This window comes from Siniperca chuatsi, linkage group LG11, assembly GCF_020085105.1.
Source record: "Siniperca chuatsi isolate FFG_IHB_CAS linkage group LG11, ASM2008510v1, whole genome shotgun sequence".
NCBI lineage: Eukaryota > Metazoa > Chordata > Actinopteri > Centrarchiformes > Sinipercidae > Siniperca > Siniperca chuatsi.
This window is the reverse complement of record NC_058052.1, coordinates 13,288,204-13,309,303: the sequence shown is the minus strand read 5'-3', so window position 1 is coordinate 13,309,303 and position 21,100 is coordinate 13,288,204. Positions and strand designations below refer to the sequence as shown.

Below are 21,100 nucleotides of genomic sequence, written 5' to 3'. Positions count from 1 at the left end.
ACACTTAGGAGTGTTAGACAAGTGAAGTCTTGCAGCATTCTGTACACCTGAATGGTAAAAACTAACTTGAGTCATTGCACAAAGAACTACACTCTGGGAGGAACAAAGAAAACAATCAAAGAAGAGTGCTGGTGTAAAGGATATAGCAAGGTGAGATTTGTGGGAAAAAGATAAAGAGAAAATGCTACCTTCATAAATTATAAAGCAAACAATGATACATGATAACTACCAGCTTCCCATTTAAGTTTTAAATCAATACCACCCTCGATTAGATCCAATTATGGACATTCTCACAGTATCACTTTTATGAGACAGACTGACAGTTTGACAGAGTCCATCAATCAACGGTCTACATGATACCCATACACACTACAATGCATATTTTCCCAAAGACAAATACAGGATGTTGCAACAAAGACGCAACTACTGCTGCTGATCTCTTATTATGTTTCAGTAGATTGTACAGTGCATAGTCTTGAGGTGGCATAACAACACGCAGTACAGCATCTTGTATACTCAGTGATTGAAGAAACAAACAAACCTGGACCTTTGTATAATGAGATCTGGCTACATTCTGGAAACATGCTCAAAGAAAATTGTGTAATGTAGTAGAAAAAATAGCTAAGTGAGATATGAGGGAAGAAAATGTTCAGGACAAACTCATCTTTCCATAATCCCCTAGTCTCTGCGCTCCCACCCCTCTTTCCAACCTCCAATTACAAAGAGAAGAAATACCTCGCTTTTTACTCCTCAGAAATATACAGGCTCTACATCAGAACTCAATTTGGTTTGGTAATGAGACTGCGCTTGTGCTTTTCCCCATGCAGACATCCCAATCTTCAATTGCCAGCACACATGGGGACTTTGCTTAGCGGGAAGGCTCTGAGGAAATAGACTGGTAAAAGCGTTGCCTTTTTTCATTTGGATGAAACTTAGAGCTCACCTTGTGTAGTCTTTTCAAAATGACCTTGAGAAATTTCCAAGATCTGAGGACAAGCATACTTATAACAAGGGCTTTGAATATTTTTTGATTTGGATCCCAGCATTGTTCTAAGTGATGTGAACAAAGATTTTATAGACCACTGGTCCAGGCGCTACCTGCACCTCCAAGTGGAGTATTCTCCTTTTGCATGTTAATGGTGCAGCTATTCACAATGCAGAGCATCATGGGTTTGTGACTTACCATCATACAAAGTTGCTTTAGGTTTATGTGACACCACATTTCCGCAAGGTGACCTATAGCTATCTATAACACGTGTTACATGTTTATGGTATATTTGTTTGTTTTCTTTATAGGACCCCACTGCTGTTTTGCGTGTTTTAATTAACTACAAACCGCATTCATTTACTGCAGTTGCTACTTTTCAGGCAGCCATTGGTATCCATTCATTTCACCACAGCATCAAAATCCTCTAGCTGTAAGTCGGCACAGATTTAAAAGCTCTCCCCAGGCACTGACATCTGGTTCAGGCACATTTTTAAGTGACCAAATTCACATTATATCAAAATATGTTTGCTTATCACTTGTCCTATGGAGTTGACTTTTTGAGAATGTCAATGCTTTCTGGCAACCAACTCTAACTCAGGCTGTCATCTAACACAGTGTTCCCAAAGTACCTCAAGTGCCTTAAGGACAGGCCAAGAGTGCTGTAAGATGCATTTCCACTTCTTTAATAATATGCAATTAGTTTTCCAGGTGCACAGCAGTCAGAAATAGCAACTTTCAGAGCAAGTGATTGAGAGATTTGTCACAGTAAATAGAGCTCAAAGCTGGTGCGTCTCACCCTCAACACAGTCTAAGTTGACATCTTGAGACAAAACACTCCTCTTTATAAGCAGCAAAGATCGTACAAGTGACTAAGAGAGGTAAATGAAAAACAGAATCAGTGCATGGTGTCGTTTGTGCACGTTTTTTATCCTTGAAAACCTCAAATCTGAGCTCATTTTACTTTTGAACAGAGCTAAAGAAATTAATTTAACCAATGAGCATAATTAATTGTTATTCATTGTTTAGTTTAGTGCAATATTTATCTGCTAATCCACACAGTAACATAAATCAGATGACTTTGTTTTTGCCTGAGACATTAAGGGTTGCCATGAAGAGAAAATCTATGGTTTTAAAAAGTTTGCGTCCCTCTGGACCTTTGTCAAGAGTGTTTTAATCAATTCTTAAAACCTTGATCTTAAATAGATAATGCTCCGCCCACTCTGTGTACACAGGTGTGGGACAATTACTCTCCTGGAGTGTTTCTCAATTATTTATAGCGACCATTGTACAATATTTCAGATATTACACTCTTGACAAAGGTCCAGAGGGACCAAAACGTTAGTATGATTAATAAATAGTGATGCTGAGCAAGAAGAGTGTGCAGGATTTCTTTCTTTTTTCAGAAGACGGAAGTGACACTTTCCAACGCACCTGCATCGAAGCCGGTTGGATGTGCGAATATTTTCTTTAAACTCTTTAAAAAGTTTGTGAAAAGAGGAAGAGAAAATTATCCCTGCTTGCAACTGCATTCGACTCAATGATACCCTAATTTACTAACAAAAGATGAAGATGATGTAATTTTCACTGTGATGGATTACTTATCCTAAGCAACTTTTAAGTCAAGCAAGTTCATTTTAATATTATGCTGAGATGAATGGAAACCAAGGGCTGCCTAGAAGATCCAAAATAATTATAAGATGTATGGTGTGCTTCTAAAATTGAAGTTAATCAAATAAAAAACTAAAATAATTTCCTGCTGTAATTTTTCTAACACATGTCCCTGAATGCCCTACCTTTCCATGCAAAGCAAGACTCATCCAGATCACATGAAATGAGATTAAACCAAGTCTGATTTACACACAGTTCAAGTAAAATTATTATCAGCTATACCTTTCAGTGTGTGCAAAGAGGATTGGACTTACATAGTCGTCGTATGACTCATGTGTGACTGCTAACAGCGGGGGCCTGTATCCAGCACTCCCCGCTGCCCCCCTGGCTCTTGGAGCTTGTACCTCCCTCGTTAAAACAGTCGTGGGAAGTTTGCTGTGTGTGGCTGCCGATGCCCCCCGCGATGCTGCTGCACTCCTTCCTGTGCCTCTGTGGCCCCTGGTAAAGCAGACAGGCGGACAAACATGGCATCAATTTGCCCCTAAGAAGTTTGTAAATAAGCCGTAGTGATTTCAGTGAAAAAGTCGGAGTTAAGACAGTAAGAAATCTGTTAAACCCCTCTTATCGCTGCATATGTGCAGGCTGCCTCAGTTGGTGGTTGTCGTACAGTGTGCTCGGGTGAAACATAAGATAAGCATAACCTCCGCTGGCACCAAGGTAGATCTTGTAATGATCAGAGAGCCGAGGAGTGTCACTTTGTGTCTTTCTCAGCTCTGCAAACATGCCTGTGGGATGCAGCTTTGTTATTTCGATGACACGATGGAGCAGTGCATACCCTGTGTTTGTACAAAATCACACCTTCATCTGCCTGAAGCTGCAGAATCCACTCAGGTTGTAGACATACCGGTAGTCAGACAGGTATAGTTTTCAAAAAGAGCAAAGACTTTAACAGTGTATAGCAGCGAGACATTAAAGGCCAAAGGACTTGGGCAGGCATGAGGAATTTAAGGAGGATTGTGGCTGTCCAGTTGCAGAACCACATGAACACCACTGGGATTGAAGGGTGGATTTAGCATCGCAAAGCCGTCTATTGTAGGCTAACTTCACATTTTTACAGCGGCATGATGTAGGTGGGCTAGGATATCCTTTCTTCCTCTGGCACATCCTTCACTAGGTAGCAGCCCATTGTGATCCAAAAATACAGACACTCAAAGGGGAATTACTGGTGCATATTTTTCATGGAGATTTACAATAATCGCTTATCGCGCCATAAGGAGACAATCTGGGTAGGGAAGTGGTGGTGGTGACTTTAAATTGGTGGCGTCCCATGTTTCTGCTGGATTTAGCTCATCTACATGTGCTGCCTGAATTAGGCCAGGCTGTCATGGCAAACTGTACCTGCTTACTCTTGAGGGACCGCCACGGCTCTAGTAGATTACGGACAATTTGCAGTAAAATCAAACTTAAAAGGAGACTGGAAGAGGCAGGCGTTTCACATGAGCAGCTGCATGCACGGCTAAGCCAATCAAATGCTCTGTAATATTACGTTTTTCTGTAGCTGGTCTTGCCTACATCCTAAAATCCCCCTCAGCTACTTTACATGGAAAACAACTAATATTTGAATTATACAACCTGAGGAAAAGAACTGAGGACACATTTATATGAAATATTGAAATGTTTGCCAGTGAACCCAATTAATCTGAAAATTCACCATGAAGGTGGGTACTTCCTTTTTTATTATTAAAAAATGTGTTTGTCATTCACAACACTGCACACTAGGTTTTAGATGATCCTTAAGGGTTGACTAGTTTTGGGTGATTGACAATGCTCCGCTGGATTTACACATGAACATTAGTTTACTCATCATGAGGAATATTACTCAAACTGTGACAGTTGTATAATGTATTCTGTGGCTTTGAAGGGAACTTTCCTTTCTTCTTAACTTTATTTAGGGAAACAAGTCATTAACAATAACGGTAACCAGGAAATCTACATGAAAACATAAAAAAAGAGCACATATCAAATGTTTGATTTTTATCAGTTTGAGTTTGCACATATAGATTTGTGGATATAGTATATTGCCAATATTAAATATTGTTAAATATTATATATTTTATATATTTATATTAAATACATGTATTTCTTGTTGCTTACCTTTATCTTAATTGTTGAAAAAAAATTCTGCCTAAGGACAATGCCAAAGTAATAGTTTCTGTGTGGCACTTACAAAAACCGCTGTCCACACAGATGTCACTCTTGTACTTAGAAAGTGATTGGCAGGGTAAAAACAGCATTAAAGGGAGATTTCTAAAGTCTGAGAAAATAACACTGATGATGTCATCCGGGTTATCTTGGCTTGGCCTTGAGACTTTGAATCCGGAGGCGTGGAGTTTGAAAGATGGGGCTTTTATCATGCAGGCTATTGATTTGGTAGCCTAAATCCATCTCTTGCAAGTCTCCCAACTTTATGGAAGTGCAGTACTAACTTAAAGGGAATACCTCTTTAAGTGTTCACCATTATGTGAACTGTAAGAACATATTACAACTTTAAGAACAAATTATAAGTCTTAACGTGTATGACAAAAAACAAACAACAAACACACACATAACCAAGTTTGAATTTCAGCTTTTACAGCAGATGTGTTTTAAAGTGAAGATTTCCACATTTTCTCAGAAATCTTAATAAAAATAGTAACCTTCAGAATTTCTTAACTTCAAGAAGCCCTGATAATTGTGTAATATTCAACTTCTTTTAGAGCCCTTTTACACAACTGTAATGAATCCTTTACCTCGTGGATATTGTGGTTGCTGGTCGTACACTCCTCCCTTGCGCACTCCTCCCTCTGCTCGACTCGTCAGAGCCGTTCAACAGGGAGAGCTCTCTCAGTTGCTCCTGTCTGATCTCGTCATTGTAGTCCTGCGGGAACAAAATACAGCATGTCTCATATAAAAAAAGACAAGGGCATTTGTCGTCTGACTGCAACAGATGCTCGCAACAGCAGCAAATGTCATCAAATTAAAATTATCTTGACACACGCAGGAAACACATGGCGTTGCTGAGCGCTGAATACTCAATAAGGAATGTTTCCTTTTGGTTATGTTTGGACACAAAATGCAGGAGAGAGATTAGTAATGTAGGAAAATACAATAAATATTCCTCCAAAGAGCTGTGGATTCACTGTTAGTAAGTTTGGATTCACAGCAGTAAGTTTGTATGATTAAAGAAGAGAAAAGGGGAAAAATAATCTTTCTGTTAAAGGGTTTGCAGAACTAGGGTGAATTTTTGACAACAGATTTCCTTCTGGATGGTCGGAAGACAAAATAAGGAAATTTCACAAACTTATATTACATAAAAACCCTTCTTCTCACTTTAAAGCAACAAAATAATCTGTTTTATTTGTAGCACACAAGGCCTGTAATTGACCCTTTCAACAACTTTGTGTGGAATATCACTATCTTGTGACTCTGAACCATTTTTTCTCAACCCATTATCAAACATGATACGGATCATTACACAGCAGATAAAGGAATGGACAAAGCAGTATTCATTATCTTGTCATTGCTGACAGATAAACAGGCTTATTTGTCAAGAAACACATAAGCAAAGCCCACAAGATTTGGTACCCCAGGCAAAATGTTTTGCAATGACGACAAAGCAATGGAGGCAGCCACCGATTTCTTTGGTCGTCAATGTTTTCAACAGCCACTTTTTGTAACTTTGTTGTGCCTGACTGTATGATTGGGTGTCACGCACTGAAAGGAGAGCAAGAAAGCCCAACGTTTTTTTTTCTTAAATAGAGGTCATTACGGATGAAGTTCAAATGATTTCAACTTAGACCCAGTTTGCACTTTGAGTTTTCATCAAATGGTAAAATGTGAGACAGTATAGTTGAAAATAATTTCTCCTGGTCTGCATTGATCATTACACTAAACCTTTTATAGTCTTTACAACATGGACTAAATGACATCTTTGTGTGAGCATTAATCCAACCAGTAAATTAACTGCACATTGATCATGAGATATGATTCTGTCTAGAGTGCACTGATAAGGGAAGGACAGAACATTAATGGGTGTGCAGGCTCTGTGCGAGTTAGATTACAGCTCACACATACAGTATAATCTAATACTTTGGTGAATTAGTGTCACCTTTTATTTATTTTTTTTTACACCTTGTTTTAATGCTACTCATTTTATTTCCAATATGTCATATCTATAAGCCCAGCTACACAACACTAAGTCACAAGGATATCATAGTGGAGTATTTGTCCACTCTGTGATTTGCATTGTTTTGACACTGAATGTAATCAGATCTTCAACAAAAGCCTATTATTAGATTCAAATATTTCTGTGTGAATGCCAAAAACTGATGAAACTCATTTATTGTCTAAATGTGTGAAAAGTAAAAATTCTTGCAGACGTCAACTTTATCAGCCAAATGTGCAATCACACTCTTTGTGTAATTCATTATTTTTAGGACCTTTTTTTCAGCTCAGTAATGTTGGTAGGTCTTTTCAGGATGAGCTGCTCATTTTTAACCTTTTCCACAATATCTCAAAAAAGTCTCACTCAAAAAGGTTTTTTTTGCTTATTTATTTATTTTTTTTACTTCACTTGGATGTTTGACCTTCACTGTGCAAAATGATGTACTGTATATCTGAAAAGTTTTACACTTTAAATTCCTCTGCTAAAGTTCCTCTGTGGTTACCTTAAATCTCATCACAACTAGTTTGGAAGCCAAGCATAGTCCAATATGCGACTTACACAAGTGTGATGTGGAAGCTTGAAGACTTTTCAGTGAATTAGGAGACATCTTCAACATCTCCAATGGTTAAAGGTTCCCTGTGGAGGTTTTGTCCACTATAAACGCTATGACTCTATATTTTCATGTGTGGGACCCTGTTTTGTTTGTTCACGTGCACAAGGGCACACATGATACACATTCCAGCCAATGGTTTTACACTATTCCACTGATCAACAAGTACTGTATCCGCCAACAAAGGCAGTGAGGAAGAAGACTGCAAGCCAGTAAACATGGATGTAAACAATGCAGGTTTCAAACTTTAACAAACATCGGCTTCGCAAATGTTTTATGAGGAAGGAAATGCACTCAAAATGTTTATTTAAACCTCGAGGTTACACACAGTGTCTTGGTGAGCAACACTGAATGTAAACAGAAACTTTGCTAAAACTCCACAGGGCACCTTTAAACTTTGCATATTCATAGATTCAGGATTTTTAACTAGTTCACTTTTTTTTGTGAAAACACGGTATCAGACAAATTATTTCAGTATTTGTATATATCTTAAAACATGTCTGGAGGGGTTCTTTAACATCCTGACTTCGATCCTGGACTAGATGATCACATCACATCACATCTTTGGATCTTCAACCATCCATTTAAAAAGCTTTGCACATGTGTTTCAGCTCATTGTGTTGCTCTATGACAATAGACAGTTTGATATTCTCCTATACAGAGCAGAATAATCAAATTATTCAGGTACTGATGCAGCAAAACATCAAAAGCATCACTTTATAAAATCGCTGCATATTTTATAACACAGAAGCACTGAATATTTTGAATATTGAATGAATGTTGAATTGAATTGAATATTTTGACGTATTTTAGTATTTCTTGAAAGGTGGGCTGTAGATATGTGACAGAAAATTATGGGAGAGAGATGGGAAATGACATTCAACAAAGATCCCCATCTGGAACCGAATGTCACGTTTGTCACAGCTCTCCAATTGCAGTAATAGGATGTGTGTCATACGGGGACCATATGATGAACAGATTTTGACACCCACATGTCACAGAAGAAGTTAAAAAAAAATCCTCATGGTAGATTTCCAAAACATTTGACACACTGCACACATGTGCTTCTCTTGTTAATAAATTAATAAGGCCTACAGCATTCTGTTGGTTTGAAGCAGACTGGCAGAGCTTTTAATTGGAAGTCTGACAGTTTATCCAAAGCACAACAAATCTGCCAGAGCTTGTAAAAGTTGAGAATACAGAGATAAACCCCGTGCTGAGGCTTCTCGGGTCAGACTGTTTGCTCACCGAGATTCATTCTGACCATGCATGACCTTGTACACACACAATGCCCTTAACAGAGCTAAAGTTAGACTTTAAGAGGTCAGCACATGAAGCATGGCGTTACCAATCAGTTTTGTGTTCTGGTCTACCTGCTACACATCTCTGTTACTGGCTGTGCTGACTGATTTCTTGCCTAGTGCATTTTGTCTATCTTTTATCTCAGCGATATGAGTCTGTTGGCTACAGGACCATCTTGTTATTCGGGCAAAAATACACATAAAAATGAATTCAGCATTTTTGGATAATAAATCTCAGTGGATTTAATCTTTAATTAAAAGAGACATTGTCGAGCCAGATTTCCTCTGAGACCTTGAGGCATGTAGTGATATGATTTTACTGAGTAAATACATTTTCACCAACAGAAACAAAATATTAAAGAGATAAACAACAAATCAATCCTAGCTTCTGAATAAAGCGTGTGGCCTTTGTTGGATTACTAATATGGTTTAAGATTGATTTGTTCCCAAACATAGTGCATTTTAGATGAATTCAAGGTAGCTGGATCCATGCTATTAATATTATTATAATGAGATCGCTATGTCAGATGGATGTATATCAGGAGATGCATTGGTTTCTTTGGAGGACAGAGCTAAGAATTCAGTGGTAATATACAGTATATATTCAGAGACTGAGCAGATTTATGGCAAATGGTGATGTGAATGAACTGATTTCAATTTCCAAGAGCACAAAATGTGTGGTGAAATGTATCTCGTGTTAGATCAGCTGACGCAAAAGACTCATCCCATCCATCTAGATGACCTCACAACCCTCTCATATCTGGTGAACGGGATGTTTCAGAAAAAGCTCTCCCAAAGTGTCATGTCTGCAGTGCTGGATGGGCAGAATTTAAATGTGTGATACATCATGTTCCCATACACAGCAGGCACACAGGTCAACATCAACATGCAATTTGCAGGGACATATGGTTTTACCAACATGCACTCATATTGCAGAAATCGCACCCTCGGACTACGAGTTGGTTTCAATCCTTAAAAAATACTTTATCTGAGTTTACACACAAATGGTTCTGACTAATACTGTTACAGGTCACAATTTATGAAAACTTTTTAAATGCAGTGAGAAAGGAGACTTCGAGAAAGACCAGTGCATGGTGAGTGGATTGTTTTTAGCATGTGGTTTGCAATAAGACTAATGGTAAAATCTGATTTTATTTGGTGCATCATCCTAAACATTTTTAGATGCACCACTTTACACCTCTTGGAGAGAAAGGTGCACATACCAGTGTCTAAACACTATTTTTTTCAACTAAAGAAGGTCTGAAAAATCATCATAGTACATGCTGTCCTGCAAAACAACCTACTGATGTTCTTATCCTCTCAAAGCACAGCAGGCCAGCTGATCCAGAGGCACAGAAGCAGCCACGCGGCTGCAGCAGCTGTTAATCTGCATCTTCATATGATGTTTGAACTCAGTTGGGTGTAGATCTGGATTCTGTATTTTGTGATACCATAAGTTTGCATTTATTAATCTACCGTTATTTGGACTTGTTTTTGTGTGTTTCACTATATTGTGCTGCTTCATGACCATGGATGGATATTGAATAGAGAGAAGAATCAGCGCAACTATCAAGGTCCTGGTGCAGCAAAGCATAAGTGGTCCATATGGTGATACTACTACACACTTGAAATTTGCATATATGTATATAATGTACGCTATAAGAGAACCACCACTAAATTAGTCAGTAAAAAATCGATTCTTTCACATGACAAGTTCTTTCAAAGTTATCTCTGCATCTCTCTCCCTCATTTGCTCAGCAGAACTGGCACTGCATTGTTAAGAACACCTGCGCAGGCTAGATCTTATCTGAAGATAATAATACAGATGACTCTGCAACACCAGGCCAATCTTCAGTGTTGGTGCTCAGGCTCATTCTTTGGGATCATATGGATCAAATAGATTACATAAAATGTTAACAAAACCAGGCCTGAGTCAGTTTTAATAGCACATTTATTTTTGTTTGCAAAAACAAATTACTACCACATATCTTGTTCAAGCATCTGTGTCACCCTCTGTCTGCCAAAATGCTCCCCACTGCAGTTTGGCCCGAGATGAAGGCCACAAGCTCGCCCAGCTGAAAGCAGGATCGCCTGTCTTTCTCCAGTGCTTCTCACTATCAGCCTGCACATACAGTACTCCACTGATTAGGTTCCTGTTTGCATTTTTTTTTTCTTTTCTAGGGTGCATGACTCTGAGCTGACAGCACTGACAGCATTTCTGTAGTCAGATTTTGCTTCACGGCAGATCTGAGGGCTCCCGTTAAGACAAGCTTTCTCTTCTCAGTCACTTCAACGACTGATAAAACTCACAGTCAGTCAAACTGCACTTCTTGGTGGCCTGTGTGTTCTATTTCTGCACAGGTATAAATGAATAACACAACATACACTGATTAAGCATATGAAATTCTAATTGGATGGTCATACAACTTGCTCATGTGACTGAGATTTTTTAATAATTGTGATTCATAACACAAGAAATGTGTACACACCACATAAGGAGGGTTTTTCATATCAGAAGAAAATATATTCATTTTATTCAAAAGTATATTCATTTTTTCCTGTTTTATAGATGTGAGCTCTGTTGGAAGCAGGTTTTGTTAAATTCTAGGGGTTTTTTTAGAGATCATGCCACATTAAAATGAATTTTACTTTGGTAGAAGATGGAGCACATTTGAGTTTTTGTTAAAAGATAGAGGAGAGGAGAGCGCAGTACAAGTGAAGGGAAGAAATGAGTGCTGCACAAGTCTCTCACCTCAGCTGACATGCTCTGGTACATACTTAGATTTTCAGCTGCAACCAGCAGTGTAAATCACTTAACTACACATGTGGCATTGTGGGAGACAGCTACACGTCTCTGTGATCCTGCCTGCTGCATCACTTTGAGTTTAGTTTGGTTTCTGAAGTATAATGTCACACCAGCAGGGGAAGATTGGCCACTGGAGCAGTGGGAGTTTTCCTGGCGGGCAGGCAGAGAAAAGCAATAGTGTTGCACACCAGCTGGCTCGAATCAGCCATGTTTGTAGGATCACAAATTCTGTCCATCTTTCCTCCTGGGACAACTTTTCTTCAGTACATTCTACATTTTACATGCTGATCTGACAACAAACGTATGTCTTCTACAATAAAAGAGTCCGTCAATTTATAATTGTTCTCCTATAACATTGTCAAACTCACGACGGACAGTAACGCATTCTTCCTCCTTGTCAAACCTGGCACCTACATTACCCACAATGTAACTTGGCTGATGACAGTTCGGTTGTTGTGTGTTATACTAGTAGTGGCTCATGATGCCTCAAGCTGCTAGCCTCAAGCAGAGATGAGGAGTGGGCTACAGAGGTCTGGTAAACTCACTTCTTTCTAACTCCACACCTCCAGATTTTTTTTATTTTCCAACTTGTAGTCTTCAGCCCCAATCGATGCTGACTCAAGTGGCATCACTTGAGGCAATCTATTAAACTTCACACAGCTCCCCCTGGAGCAACAAAAGGCTTTATACAATTTTCCTCACATATGCAGTAGTACTGCCCAAGACTTGTAAGCATACTTTGATGTGTAAAATCGGTGGAGTTCCCCTTTAATTCCAATCGAATAAACTATTTTACAATATTCTGCCTGTTGGAAACATAGGAATTACAAGTTGAGTAAGAATTAACGATATTAACGAGTTATTAAACCCATGCTGATTATATTCAACCAAACCGATCCTCACTAGCAATTCACTTGAAGTCGCACTCAACAACACAGTAACCATCTTGCAGCAATAAAAAAAGGTAAACAGCAGGGCGCACTTGCCACTTTCCACCAGAGGTAGGAAACATCTGTCACTATGGATACTGAAATAAATGCACATAATGTAACACACCAGGAATCAAATCCATAAGATTCCTGAAGCAGCGAGCTTGGATAATGAGATGAGATGGTATAGTCTTTTTATGATTTTACTGACATGTGCATATAGTATAAGCTATCTCTAAGCTATCCCTAAATAAGAATTTAGGAACAAATGTTTTCCCCTTTTCTAACTTCACTAAATATTCTGGGGTTTTGTCCATACTGACCATGAAAAGGCAATGTAAGGTCTGAGCAGCAATATATAACTTAAATTAATGTGATGTTTCCCCCCCCCCATGCTTTCAGTTTTGATCAGCATTTATAATAATAAACCGGCATTGGAGGGTTTTATTGTCCACTTCAATCTGCCACTAATTGGTTTTGGACGTCCCCAAATATAGCAAACAGTGCATTCTCATCCACAGTAATGATTTCCAGCTCTTTTGTTACTTGGTAAAATCTTAGTGAATTGGTTCCTTCCTAGTAACCCTACATCATTAGTTCTGCTGACAGATTTTCACAAAAGATTCAAACTATTGTTTAAGCCTTAACTGTCTGTGCATGTTGAGTGTGTGCACCTATTTAAAAAGAAATGTATTACAGCCAATCCTGCGTGTACACTAATTAGAAAACGTAGCTGCATTTTTATAAGAATAATTTAGAATACACAATACCTCATCTTTTCTCAAGGTACTGCAATGAAGCGAGCACTGAGGCTCTGCCAGCAATATATTTATATTCATGGAAAGACTGTGTGTGGAAGTAAAGCATCATATGACATGTTCAGTGATTACATAGAGTATTTTTCCTGATAGCTAACAGATTAATAACCCTGTATGTCTTTACTTGTTTTTTGGCAGACAGTGTTAAGTAATTTGTATTTGGAAGGGTATGAACTGCTTGGTGCAGATGCAGCATCATCATCCTCCTGGCCCAGTGAGCAGACATGCTTGTAAGAACATTGGCTTGGTATAGGAAGAAGCATGAACTCCATAAAGTAGACTCATGCAGCACAACTCCTATATTAGGCTTGTCACATTTGCAAAGCTTGATTAATATTTACAGCTTAGACTCAGCAAGAGTAAACAACATGCACATTAATTATTGCTAAGTTCTCCGGGCTATAAGTTGCTGGAGTCTTACAAGTTGTTCCATACTGCACTTTAATTGCTGAATACATTATTTTTCATTTGTAAGTAAGGGCTTGTAGTGTATGGTAGTGCTTGTAATGCAGCGAAAATCTTATATCTTACTCTTATGTAAACAAACCCTGGAAACTCAGCAGAACACTGGATACTGTAAACTCAGAAACTCTTTGCTTTGTGTTAATAAGCCGGGTGGAGAAATTATCATGTCAGCAGTAATGACTAATGTTCATATGCGACTCAGGAATAAAAATTCTGAGGAAAAAATGAGTATTAAACTTACTGGAACTAGGAATTTTTTAATCTCCTCCAAGGCGTGACTCATGCGGGAATAGGCCTCTCCAGGTGGAGCAAAGACTTCAATTAAAACGTGAAGATCATTACTCAGATGGGCGTATTTGGCTTCCCCACTTTTCCTTAATTCTTCTTCCTGTGAAAAAAAGAGAACCCAAAATTCAAATGATTAGCATACATGTTGTTCAATAATAATAGTATTATATTATGCTAATTGTATCAAATACCACATTACAAACTCGTTTGGATTGCATAATGACGTATCAATGAGGTATTTATTTGGAAGTTTTCTTTATATGGTACATTGCAGGTTAAAATAACAAAGCAGCTGAACTGTGCTGATGCTGAATGAATATGACTGAATATGATGAAAGGTCAGGGTATCACTAAAGTCAGTAGGATTCATCCTCTAGGGATCGTGAATGTCTGCACAAAATTTCATGGCAATCCATCCAATAGCTGTTAAGATATTTCAAAGTGGTGGACTGACAGACATTGCCATCCCTAGAGCCGTGCTGCTTGGTTAAAAATCTACATTTAGCCATATCAAGTACTTACTACTAAAATTCTTTTGAGAATGAAGAGTTTTTCACGGGAGTGTGACACACAACTCAGACAGGCTACAACTAACAGTAACATTTATGATTTAGTTTCAAGGACCCACTTGAGCAATCACTACATTCAGCACCAGGAAGACACTTGTACCACATGCAAAAACATTTCTGAATGATATGTGGCCTTTTCCCTTACTTGTGTAAGGAATAACTTAACTTCTAGAGAATAATAACTTCAGTAAAAAAAACCTGACAGGAATAGCAGACTAGATAGTAGAGCTCAGTCATAGATTTTGGTACCAGGGAGGCTGTTAGTGAATGTTTTTCCAATAGAAATTGCATTTGTGATTTGTTGTGAAGAATGCTCTGCAGGTTCTGCTCCAAAACTGCTCCAGGACATGTTTAAATGAATAGACATCTTGTGACCCAGACATGGCATATAGTTGAAATCAGTAAATGATTTGGTGACCCTTCAAAAAGGCATGAAAATGGGACACCCAAGAGACAAAAAATGAAAGTACTGTATCAGAAAATGATATACAGATTGAGGAGAGGACAGGTATATTTGAAAGAACCTTTACTTAGTGTTCAGACAGACATACAGTCTCCACCAGGCAGACAACTATACAAAAAAACAACAACTAACAAGGTAATGAGGTGCAGCTGGGGAGGCAGCAACTGATTAGCAGATGAGGGACAGGTGTACCGGGCAGGAAGACACACTGAGGACGCCTGGTGGACAGGTGAGGCATGACATGTTTGATAAACAATGAGGGAAATGATGTAGGTGTCACCATGACAGAGACAAACAGCAGGTGCAGTGCGATTTCTGTTTTTACGTTAATTATAAGATTGCTCTCTCTACACCCCTGGAACTTTAGTGTGTGAGAAAAAGTTTGGCAAGGTTTCCACTGTCATTTGGCACATTGTTAATACCAGTGTGTGTTCAGTTCATCCTTACATTACTGTGCGTGCACACTTCTGACCACACATTATTTTTACGATCGTCTTCAGATTAAAAATGACAAAAAAATAAAGATTTTGAATACAATATTCTTACTTATTTATAAATTTGCTGAATTACACATAACATTTTTGTGCAACACATTTTAGGAGCTATACAAATGCAAGTGCTTTAACAATGAAATGAAAGCAAACAAAGCTCAGGAATCCTTAAAGCAAGAGAGCTCCACAGGATAAATGGTAAAAACGCAGAGAGTTAAAGCAAGTCTACAGGAAGGCACTGAAATAAACAAAAGATGTCCGTCAAAGCTACTAATGCAAACTGTTCCAAAGTCTGATGGCAAGAAAAGTCCAATCATCTTGTAGTTTTAACCCAGGCCCCGAGGGGCCCTGCCTGAGGCTTCACACTGGCCTTAAAGGCTTAAAAGATCTGTAATATAGCTCGGGGCAAGTCCTAACTGTGTTTTAAAAGGAACCAGCTAAATCGTATAATCAATTCAACACTGAACAAATAGTCAGAAGTGATGTCAGACCTGGAGTGGAGGTGTTTTGTCTACTTGTACCAGTTACAAATGCAGCTGCAGCATACTGAACAATGTAGATTATTCAGTCATGCCAAAATAAACACAGTTAAGGAGTTTTTTAACCTGTGTTTATTCATCCTGCACTGCAGCAGTTGGATGTTGAGTGCTTTACTCAAGGACACCTTGATGGTGGCTGTTAAGAGACGCGAGAGTGCCACTCATATAGTTCACTCACCCAACCAGTCTGGGGATTAAAACTTTTGTCCACAGAGCCGTTCTCTACCCTCTGGGAGAAATCAGCTTTAATTCAACAAATCACCCCTAAAATTTCAGCAGGCATTACATTCGCTGTCAGAGAGCCTAGGTCATTATGGATCAGATCAAAACATGCAAGTGGGCAGATGATTGTGTCTCTGAGCTGTTTCAATACTTTGTCATTGAAATGTTTTACAGCAGGAGCAGCACACACAGCTATACATCATTTACCATGACTGCAGTATGCCTGCGTGTTTAATCAATCGATATTGTGTTTGCACTGCTATAAGGACTTTAGGAACTCAGAAATACAATTTTCTCTAACCTTGCAGTGTTTGCTTTGGCTTGTGGTAAACAGTCTAGAGTCAGAGGTGAAATGAGGACTCTATGACTCAGCACCATGCAAACCAATATCTGTGCACAAGGTGTAATATTGACCATTTGATCTAATATGAGTGGGTGGGCTGCTCTGATGCTAAATTTCCAAACCTGGGATATTACCCTACTGCTGGACTGATGGACGCTACTAAGAAAGCGTATGATGTGTGGTGACAATGTGCTTGTGCTTGTAGTGGAACTTTGGCCTTGTGAGCACCTGCCTCGAATAGCAGTCAGCCCTTTCAGTCACGACCTTTTGGTGTCAGCCTCATCACAGAATCCTTTAGACTCGCTCAGACTGTACACAAAATCAATATCACACACAGAAAACACCAAACACTAAATCTGAACATTACACAGCCAGCCTTTGGTAAGAGACAACAGTTAGGGGTCTAGTATTATTCTTTGTGCTGCACACAGCAGCTTGTATCTGCCTCTGACTGAAACTCCATGTCACCATGTTAGTGATACTGGCACTTAGTAATTGATTTATTAAATAATAAAAAGTCATATTGCATGCTGTACTGTACAGTGCAGTGTCACAACCTAGGCAGTGCATGTAAATAAACCCTTACTTACTTAGCACCTCTTCAATTAATTTTACAAACTGAAGACAAATTAATGCAGCATGAGTAAACTGAATGTACTTAGTGGCAGGAAGCCAACATTTTAACTGAACTCTTGCACCGGCCAAGGCACATTCAAAAATCTAAGTGCCTTTAGTCTTTGTCAGAGTGAAAACTTTCAGCCTCACAATTAGGCCTGATTGGAAAACCATGCGAAAGGTATTTTTTCTAATTACAAAGCCATGCAGTTATTGAAGAATTTTGGGCTTTATTGAGTTGTCTTATCCAAAAGTTTAGTCATGCCAAAGATTACTTAAAATTGTACCTTATACAAGCACACAAGTAAATCTACAATTGGATGCTGGAAAAGATATATACATTTATACTACAAATATAGCAAGTACAGTAATAAAGTACAGCATACAACAGGTAAAAATAGTAACTACTATTAGTTTACAAGGCCAAGAATTAACTTTGAACCTCAATTCTTAATATAGACAGGAAGTGCTTAGAGAAAAATGGAAATTGGGTCTATATTTCCATGAAAACTCCATCTGCTGAGGAAAATTGTGTGATATGATCAAAGGCTCCAGAACAGCTCCTGAGTGGACCTTGTGGTGATTTTGTCATCTGCTGTTTCCAAGGTCAAGAATTAACTTTCAATCTCACGTTTCTCTTGAACTTATTCATCAACTGAAATGGTTATTCTTACTTTTGAAAAATGTGTTGTATTTTGTTTCACAAAGCTCCGAATAAGTAAAACGCACATTCAGTTCCACTTGCGTAGCTCTGTCACTCGAGACCGTGAGAGTGAACCAAGACAGTAAAGTTGTGAGCCGGGCAGGTAAACAATGAGCTGAAACTATAAAGCTTCATAAAGCCGAGGGGAGCTGCAGATTAAGGTGATAATTCTCTGTAGGTTCATCACTACAAGCTGTCCCTTTCACATTGTTTTCACATTGTCATTTACACATTTTTTATTATGAAAATATCGATTATAGCTGCTTTAAAGTAACAGCCGCTGCATTATTTTACCCTCAACATGTTCTTGACGAATGCAGCTCCAGTTTCACCAAAGAGGTGGTAACACTGCAAGTCTTTTGTCATGTCTAGATGACTGAATCGGAAGCTACAGTAACAATAGCGATGTAACTCTATAGCAGCACACTGAGACCTGTTATGAGCGTAAATACCAGATCCAGCAGGCTGTCTGTGTACATGCTCAGATAAGTTTGGCTCCAGGGGACTACAAGTCAGCAGGATAAATGACTTTGGCAAAGAGATTCATTACTTTGCATTCATAATTGACTATTACAGAATATGCTATTAAACAACACACAGAAAAACATTCCCATTTTTTCCTACATATGTTTGTCAACTGAGAGCTATTAATTCTACTCTGGGTGTTATTCATCTCAGTTACAGCTCAGATGTTGCTGGATAGAATATTCTTCTGTGCTTTGGTGGAGTTTCAAGCGCTTTGCTTCTGTAAATATTTCCATTTGATCGATATCTTGGACCAGCCAAAAAACTATATTTCACAAACACAAATCGACATCTTTCTCACCTTGCCTTTATCCCTCATGGACCCTTTGCCGAGGATGGACATCTTCACTCCCGTTTCCTCTTGTAATCGTTTCATGGAATTTCCCCGTGGTCCCAGCAGCTTCCCGACAAAATTAAACTGTGACACAGGAGAAAAAAAGCAATCAGACACCTTATCAATGCCTCCGACATATGTAAGAAATAAGCTGACTTATATATAATGTCTCTGAAGTAGTCTCTCTCTTTATGTGTTGGATGTAAAAGGAATTTGATCTGTTTGGAGAAAAGGTTAACCATGAAAGATGTTTGCTGGCCATTAGTCATCTATTATCAATATAATCTCACATTCCAGTCACCATTCATCATGTGAGAAAAAGTTGTAATGTAGCCTGTAATGAATCAATATAATTGTGCTCTGTATGTAGCACATTAAAGGTGAATGGGACTCTTATCTGCAGAGCAGCCTAACGTATACTTCCATCCATTTGCTTGTACCGTGCCCTTGCTAGTCATGTATCTTAATGGCGTTTATGGTCATCCATGCCATGCCGAGAAAAAACGAAAAGGGCTCAAACCAATAACGTTCCTGAGACTGTTCCAGAGGTCAGAGCTGAGATAAAGTCAGAAATAATGAGTTTCTTCCCAGTGGGAAATTAAGTAATACTATCCAGATGACAAACTATCAGATTCAAGCCTCTGGGCCTGACTATCATTTCCCTCTTGCTGTGCACCAGCTAGTGTTCATATTGAGAAAAGTAGCTCTGGGTTGTTGCAGCCGCAACACTGCTGAGATTAGTGGTGATTAATCCGAGGGGTGAAACTCATAACACAACTGTAGTCAAATGGGTCATTTCTGAAGAAAATATGAGCAGAAGATCAATTAGAAAATGAGAGAGAAAAAGAGACTTAATCTTTTAATACTTGAAACAAACCAATAACGGCTACTTATACTATCTCACACACATTTTTTTAAAATTATAATAAATGGTTCGACCTTCAAATGTTTGCTGTTGGATGAGATGATAAGAGACCACCTCCAGAGCTGAACAGGTGGTCAGCCGCCCACCACAACACACTCCGGCCAACCTTAAAATGATATTAACCTTTTCACAAAGCAGCTTCTCCCACTGTGGATGAGCGGCTAATAACTTCACTGCCAGCTGTGTGGCTGCTGCAACTCAACTCCGACAAATGCACACTCAGCTTATTCCATGAACATCATTAACATCATGAGTGCACGTTACATCTCAGGTTCGGGAGGCGCCAGGGGACGCAGAGATGACGCCATCTTTAAAAAAAAAGCATCCCTACTGTCCTTGCCTGTCCTCTGATCTAAATGATTATGGCACCTTTGTGGATGCCTTTCTTCACAGTGTTGCTTTGACAGGACTATCCTATAGCTGGCAGGGAGCTCGAGAGCAGATGGTCGTTGTGGTTATGTCGAGAACGCGCTCGCTGGGCGGTAGAAGAAGAGTGGCCTGTTTTCATTAAGTTAATGAATGTCTGGAGCCACTCTGCTGCTCCATGGCGAGCAATTTGGGCTTTAGAAAGGGGCACGGTTCGGCATTAAATGAAGTTTGAAATGATGTAATGTGCCCCCTGCAGTCTCAACACTGATAACTATGCAGATATAAGACGGAAGGGTGAATGCAACAATTACGCACAAAGCCATTTTAGACATTGAACAAATTCAGTGATAAAATGGGTGCGCTGATCTACTTATTTATATATCACAACGTGTAACTTCTACATGAAGGACAAACATTTAATTGAGAGCATTTTTACAGGATGAACACTAATACATGAATCTCTATATTATTTCTGAAAAGTTATTTTTCTAAAGTTCTGTGTTGTGTTCCCTACAGGTCTGAAAGCAGGAGATGAAGGTTGAGTCGCGTCGCACTAATGTGAATCTGCAAACTTAAGCAGCTGAGCAAAGCAATTTTCACAACAACCTCAGTGACTGAGGGCTGTTTCTTACCTTTGAACAAGATCATGGTGATTTCTTAAAATCTCCTCACAACTGACAGGTACGGTGGCCCTGAGAGCTCAATGCACTGCAACTTAAGAAAATGTGCAAATAGCCTGGTGTTAGCTGTGAATAAGACTTGACATGCAGCTGCCACAAAGACATGTAAACCTGGGCATGAAAATGTGTTTTCTACAACGGGAGGACTGAACCAGGAATGATCCATAACATGTAAAGCCACATGGTGACAAACACACTCAGGTGATCCTACTGAGCCCAAATGTATTGTTACCTTTTTACATATGATGCAGTGTAACATAAACCTGTAATGCACCACAACATCCCTAAGCAGCACGAAGTTGTTA

General features: G+C 39.0%; 1 protein-coding gene across 6 annotated transcripts in view; it reads right to left on the bottom strand.

Annotated features, from left to right (window-relative positions):
* Positions 1-21,100, bottom strand: part of khdrbs2 (KH domain containing, RNA binding, signal transduction associated 2) — a 61,615-nt gene that overhangs the window by 18,668 nt on the left and 21,847 nt on the right. For all 6 annotated transcript variants that reach the window (XR_006379966.1, XR_006379968.1, XR_006379967.1 and 3 more), the window contains exons 3-6: positions 18,789-18,905; positions 13,971-14,117; positions 5,386-5,513; positions 2,911-3,094 (exon numbers count right to left, since the gene is read on the bottom strand). Coding sequence is in view for 2 of the 6 variants with exons in the window: in XM_044215094.1 (XP_044071029.1) it covers positions 2,911-3,094; positions 5,386-5,513; positions 13,971-14,117; positions 18,789-18,905 (576 nt within the window). In the remaining 4 variants the exon portion in view is untranslated. The remainder of the gene's footprint in view (positions 1-2,910; positions 3,095-5,385; positions 5,514-13,970; positions 14,118-18,788; positions 18,906-21,100) is intronic.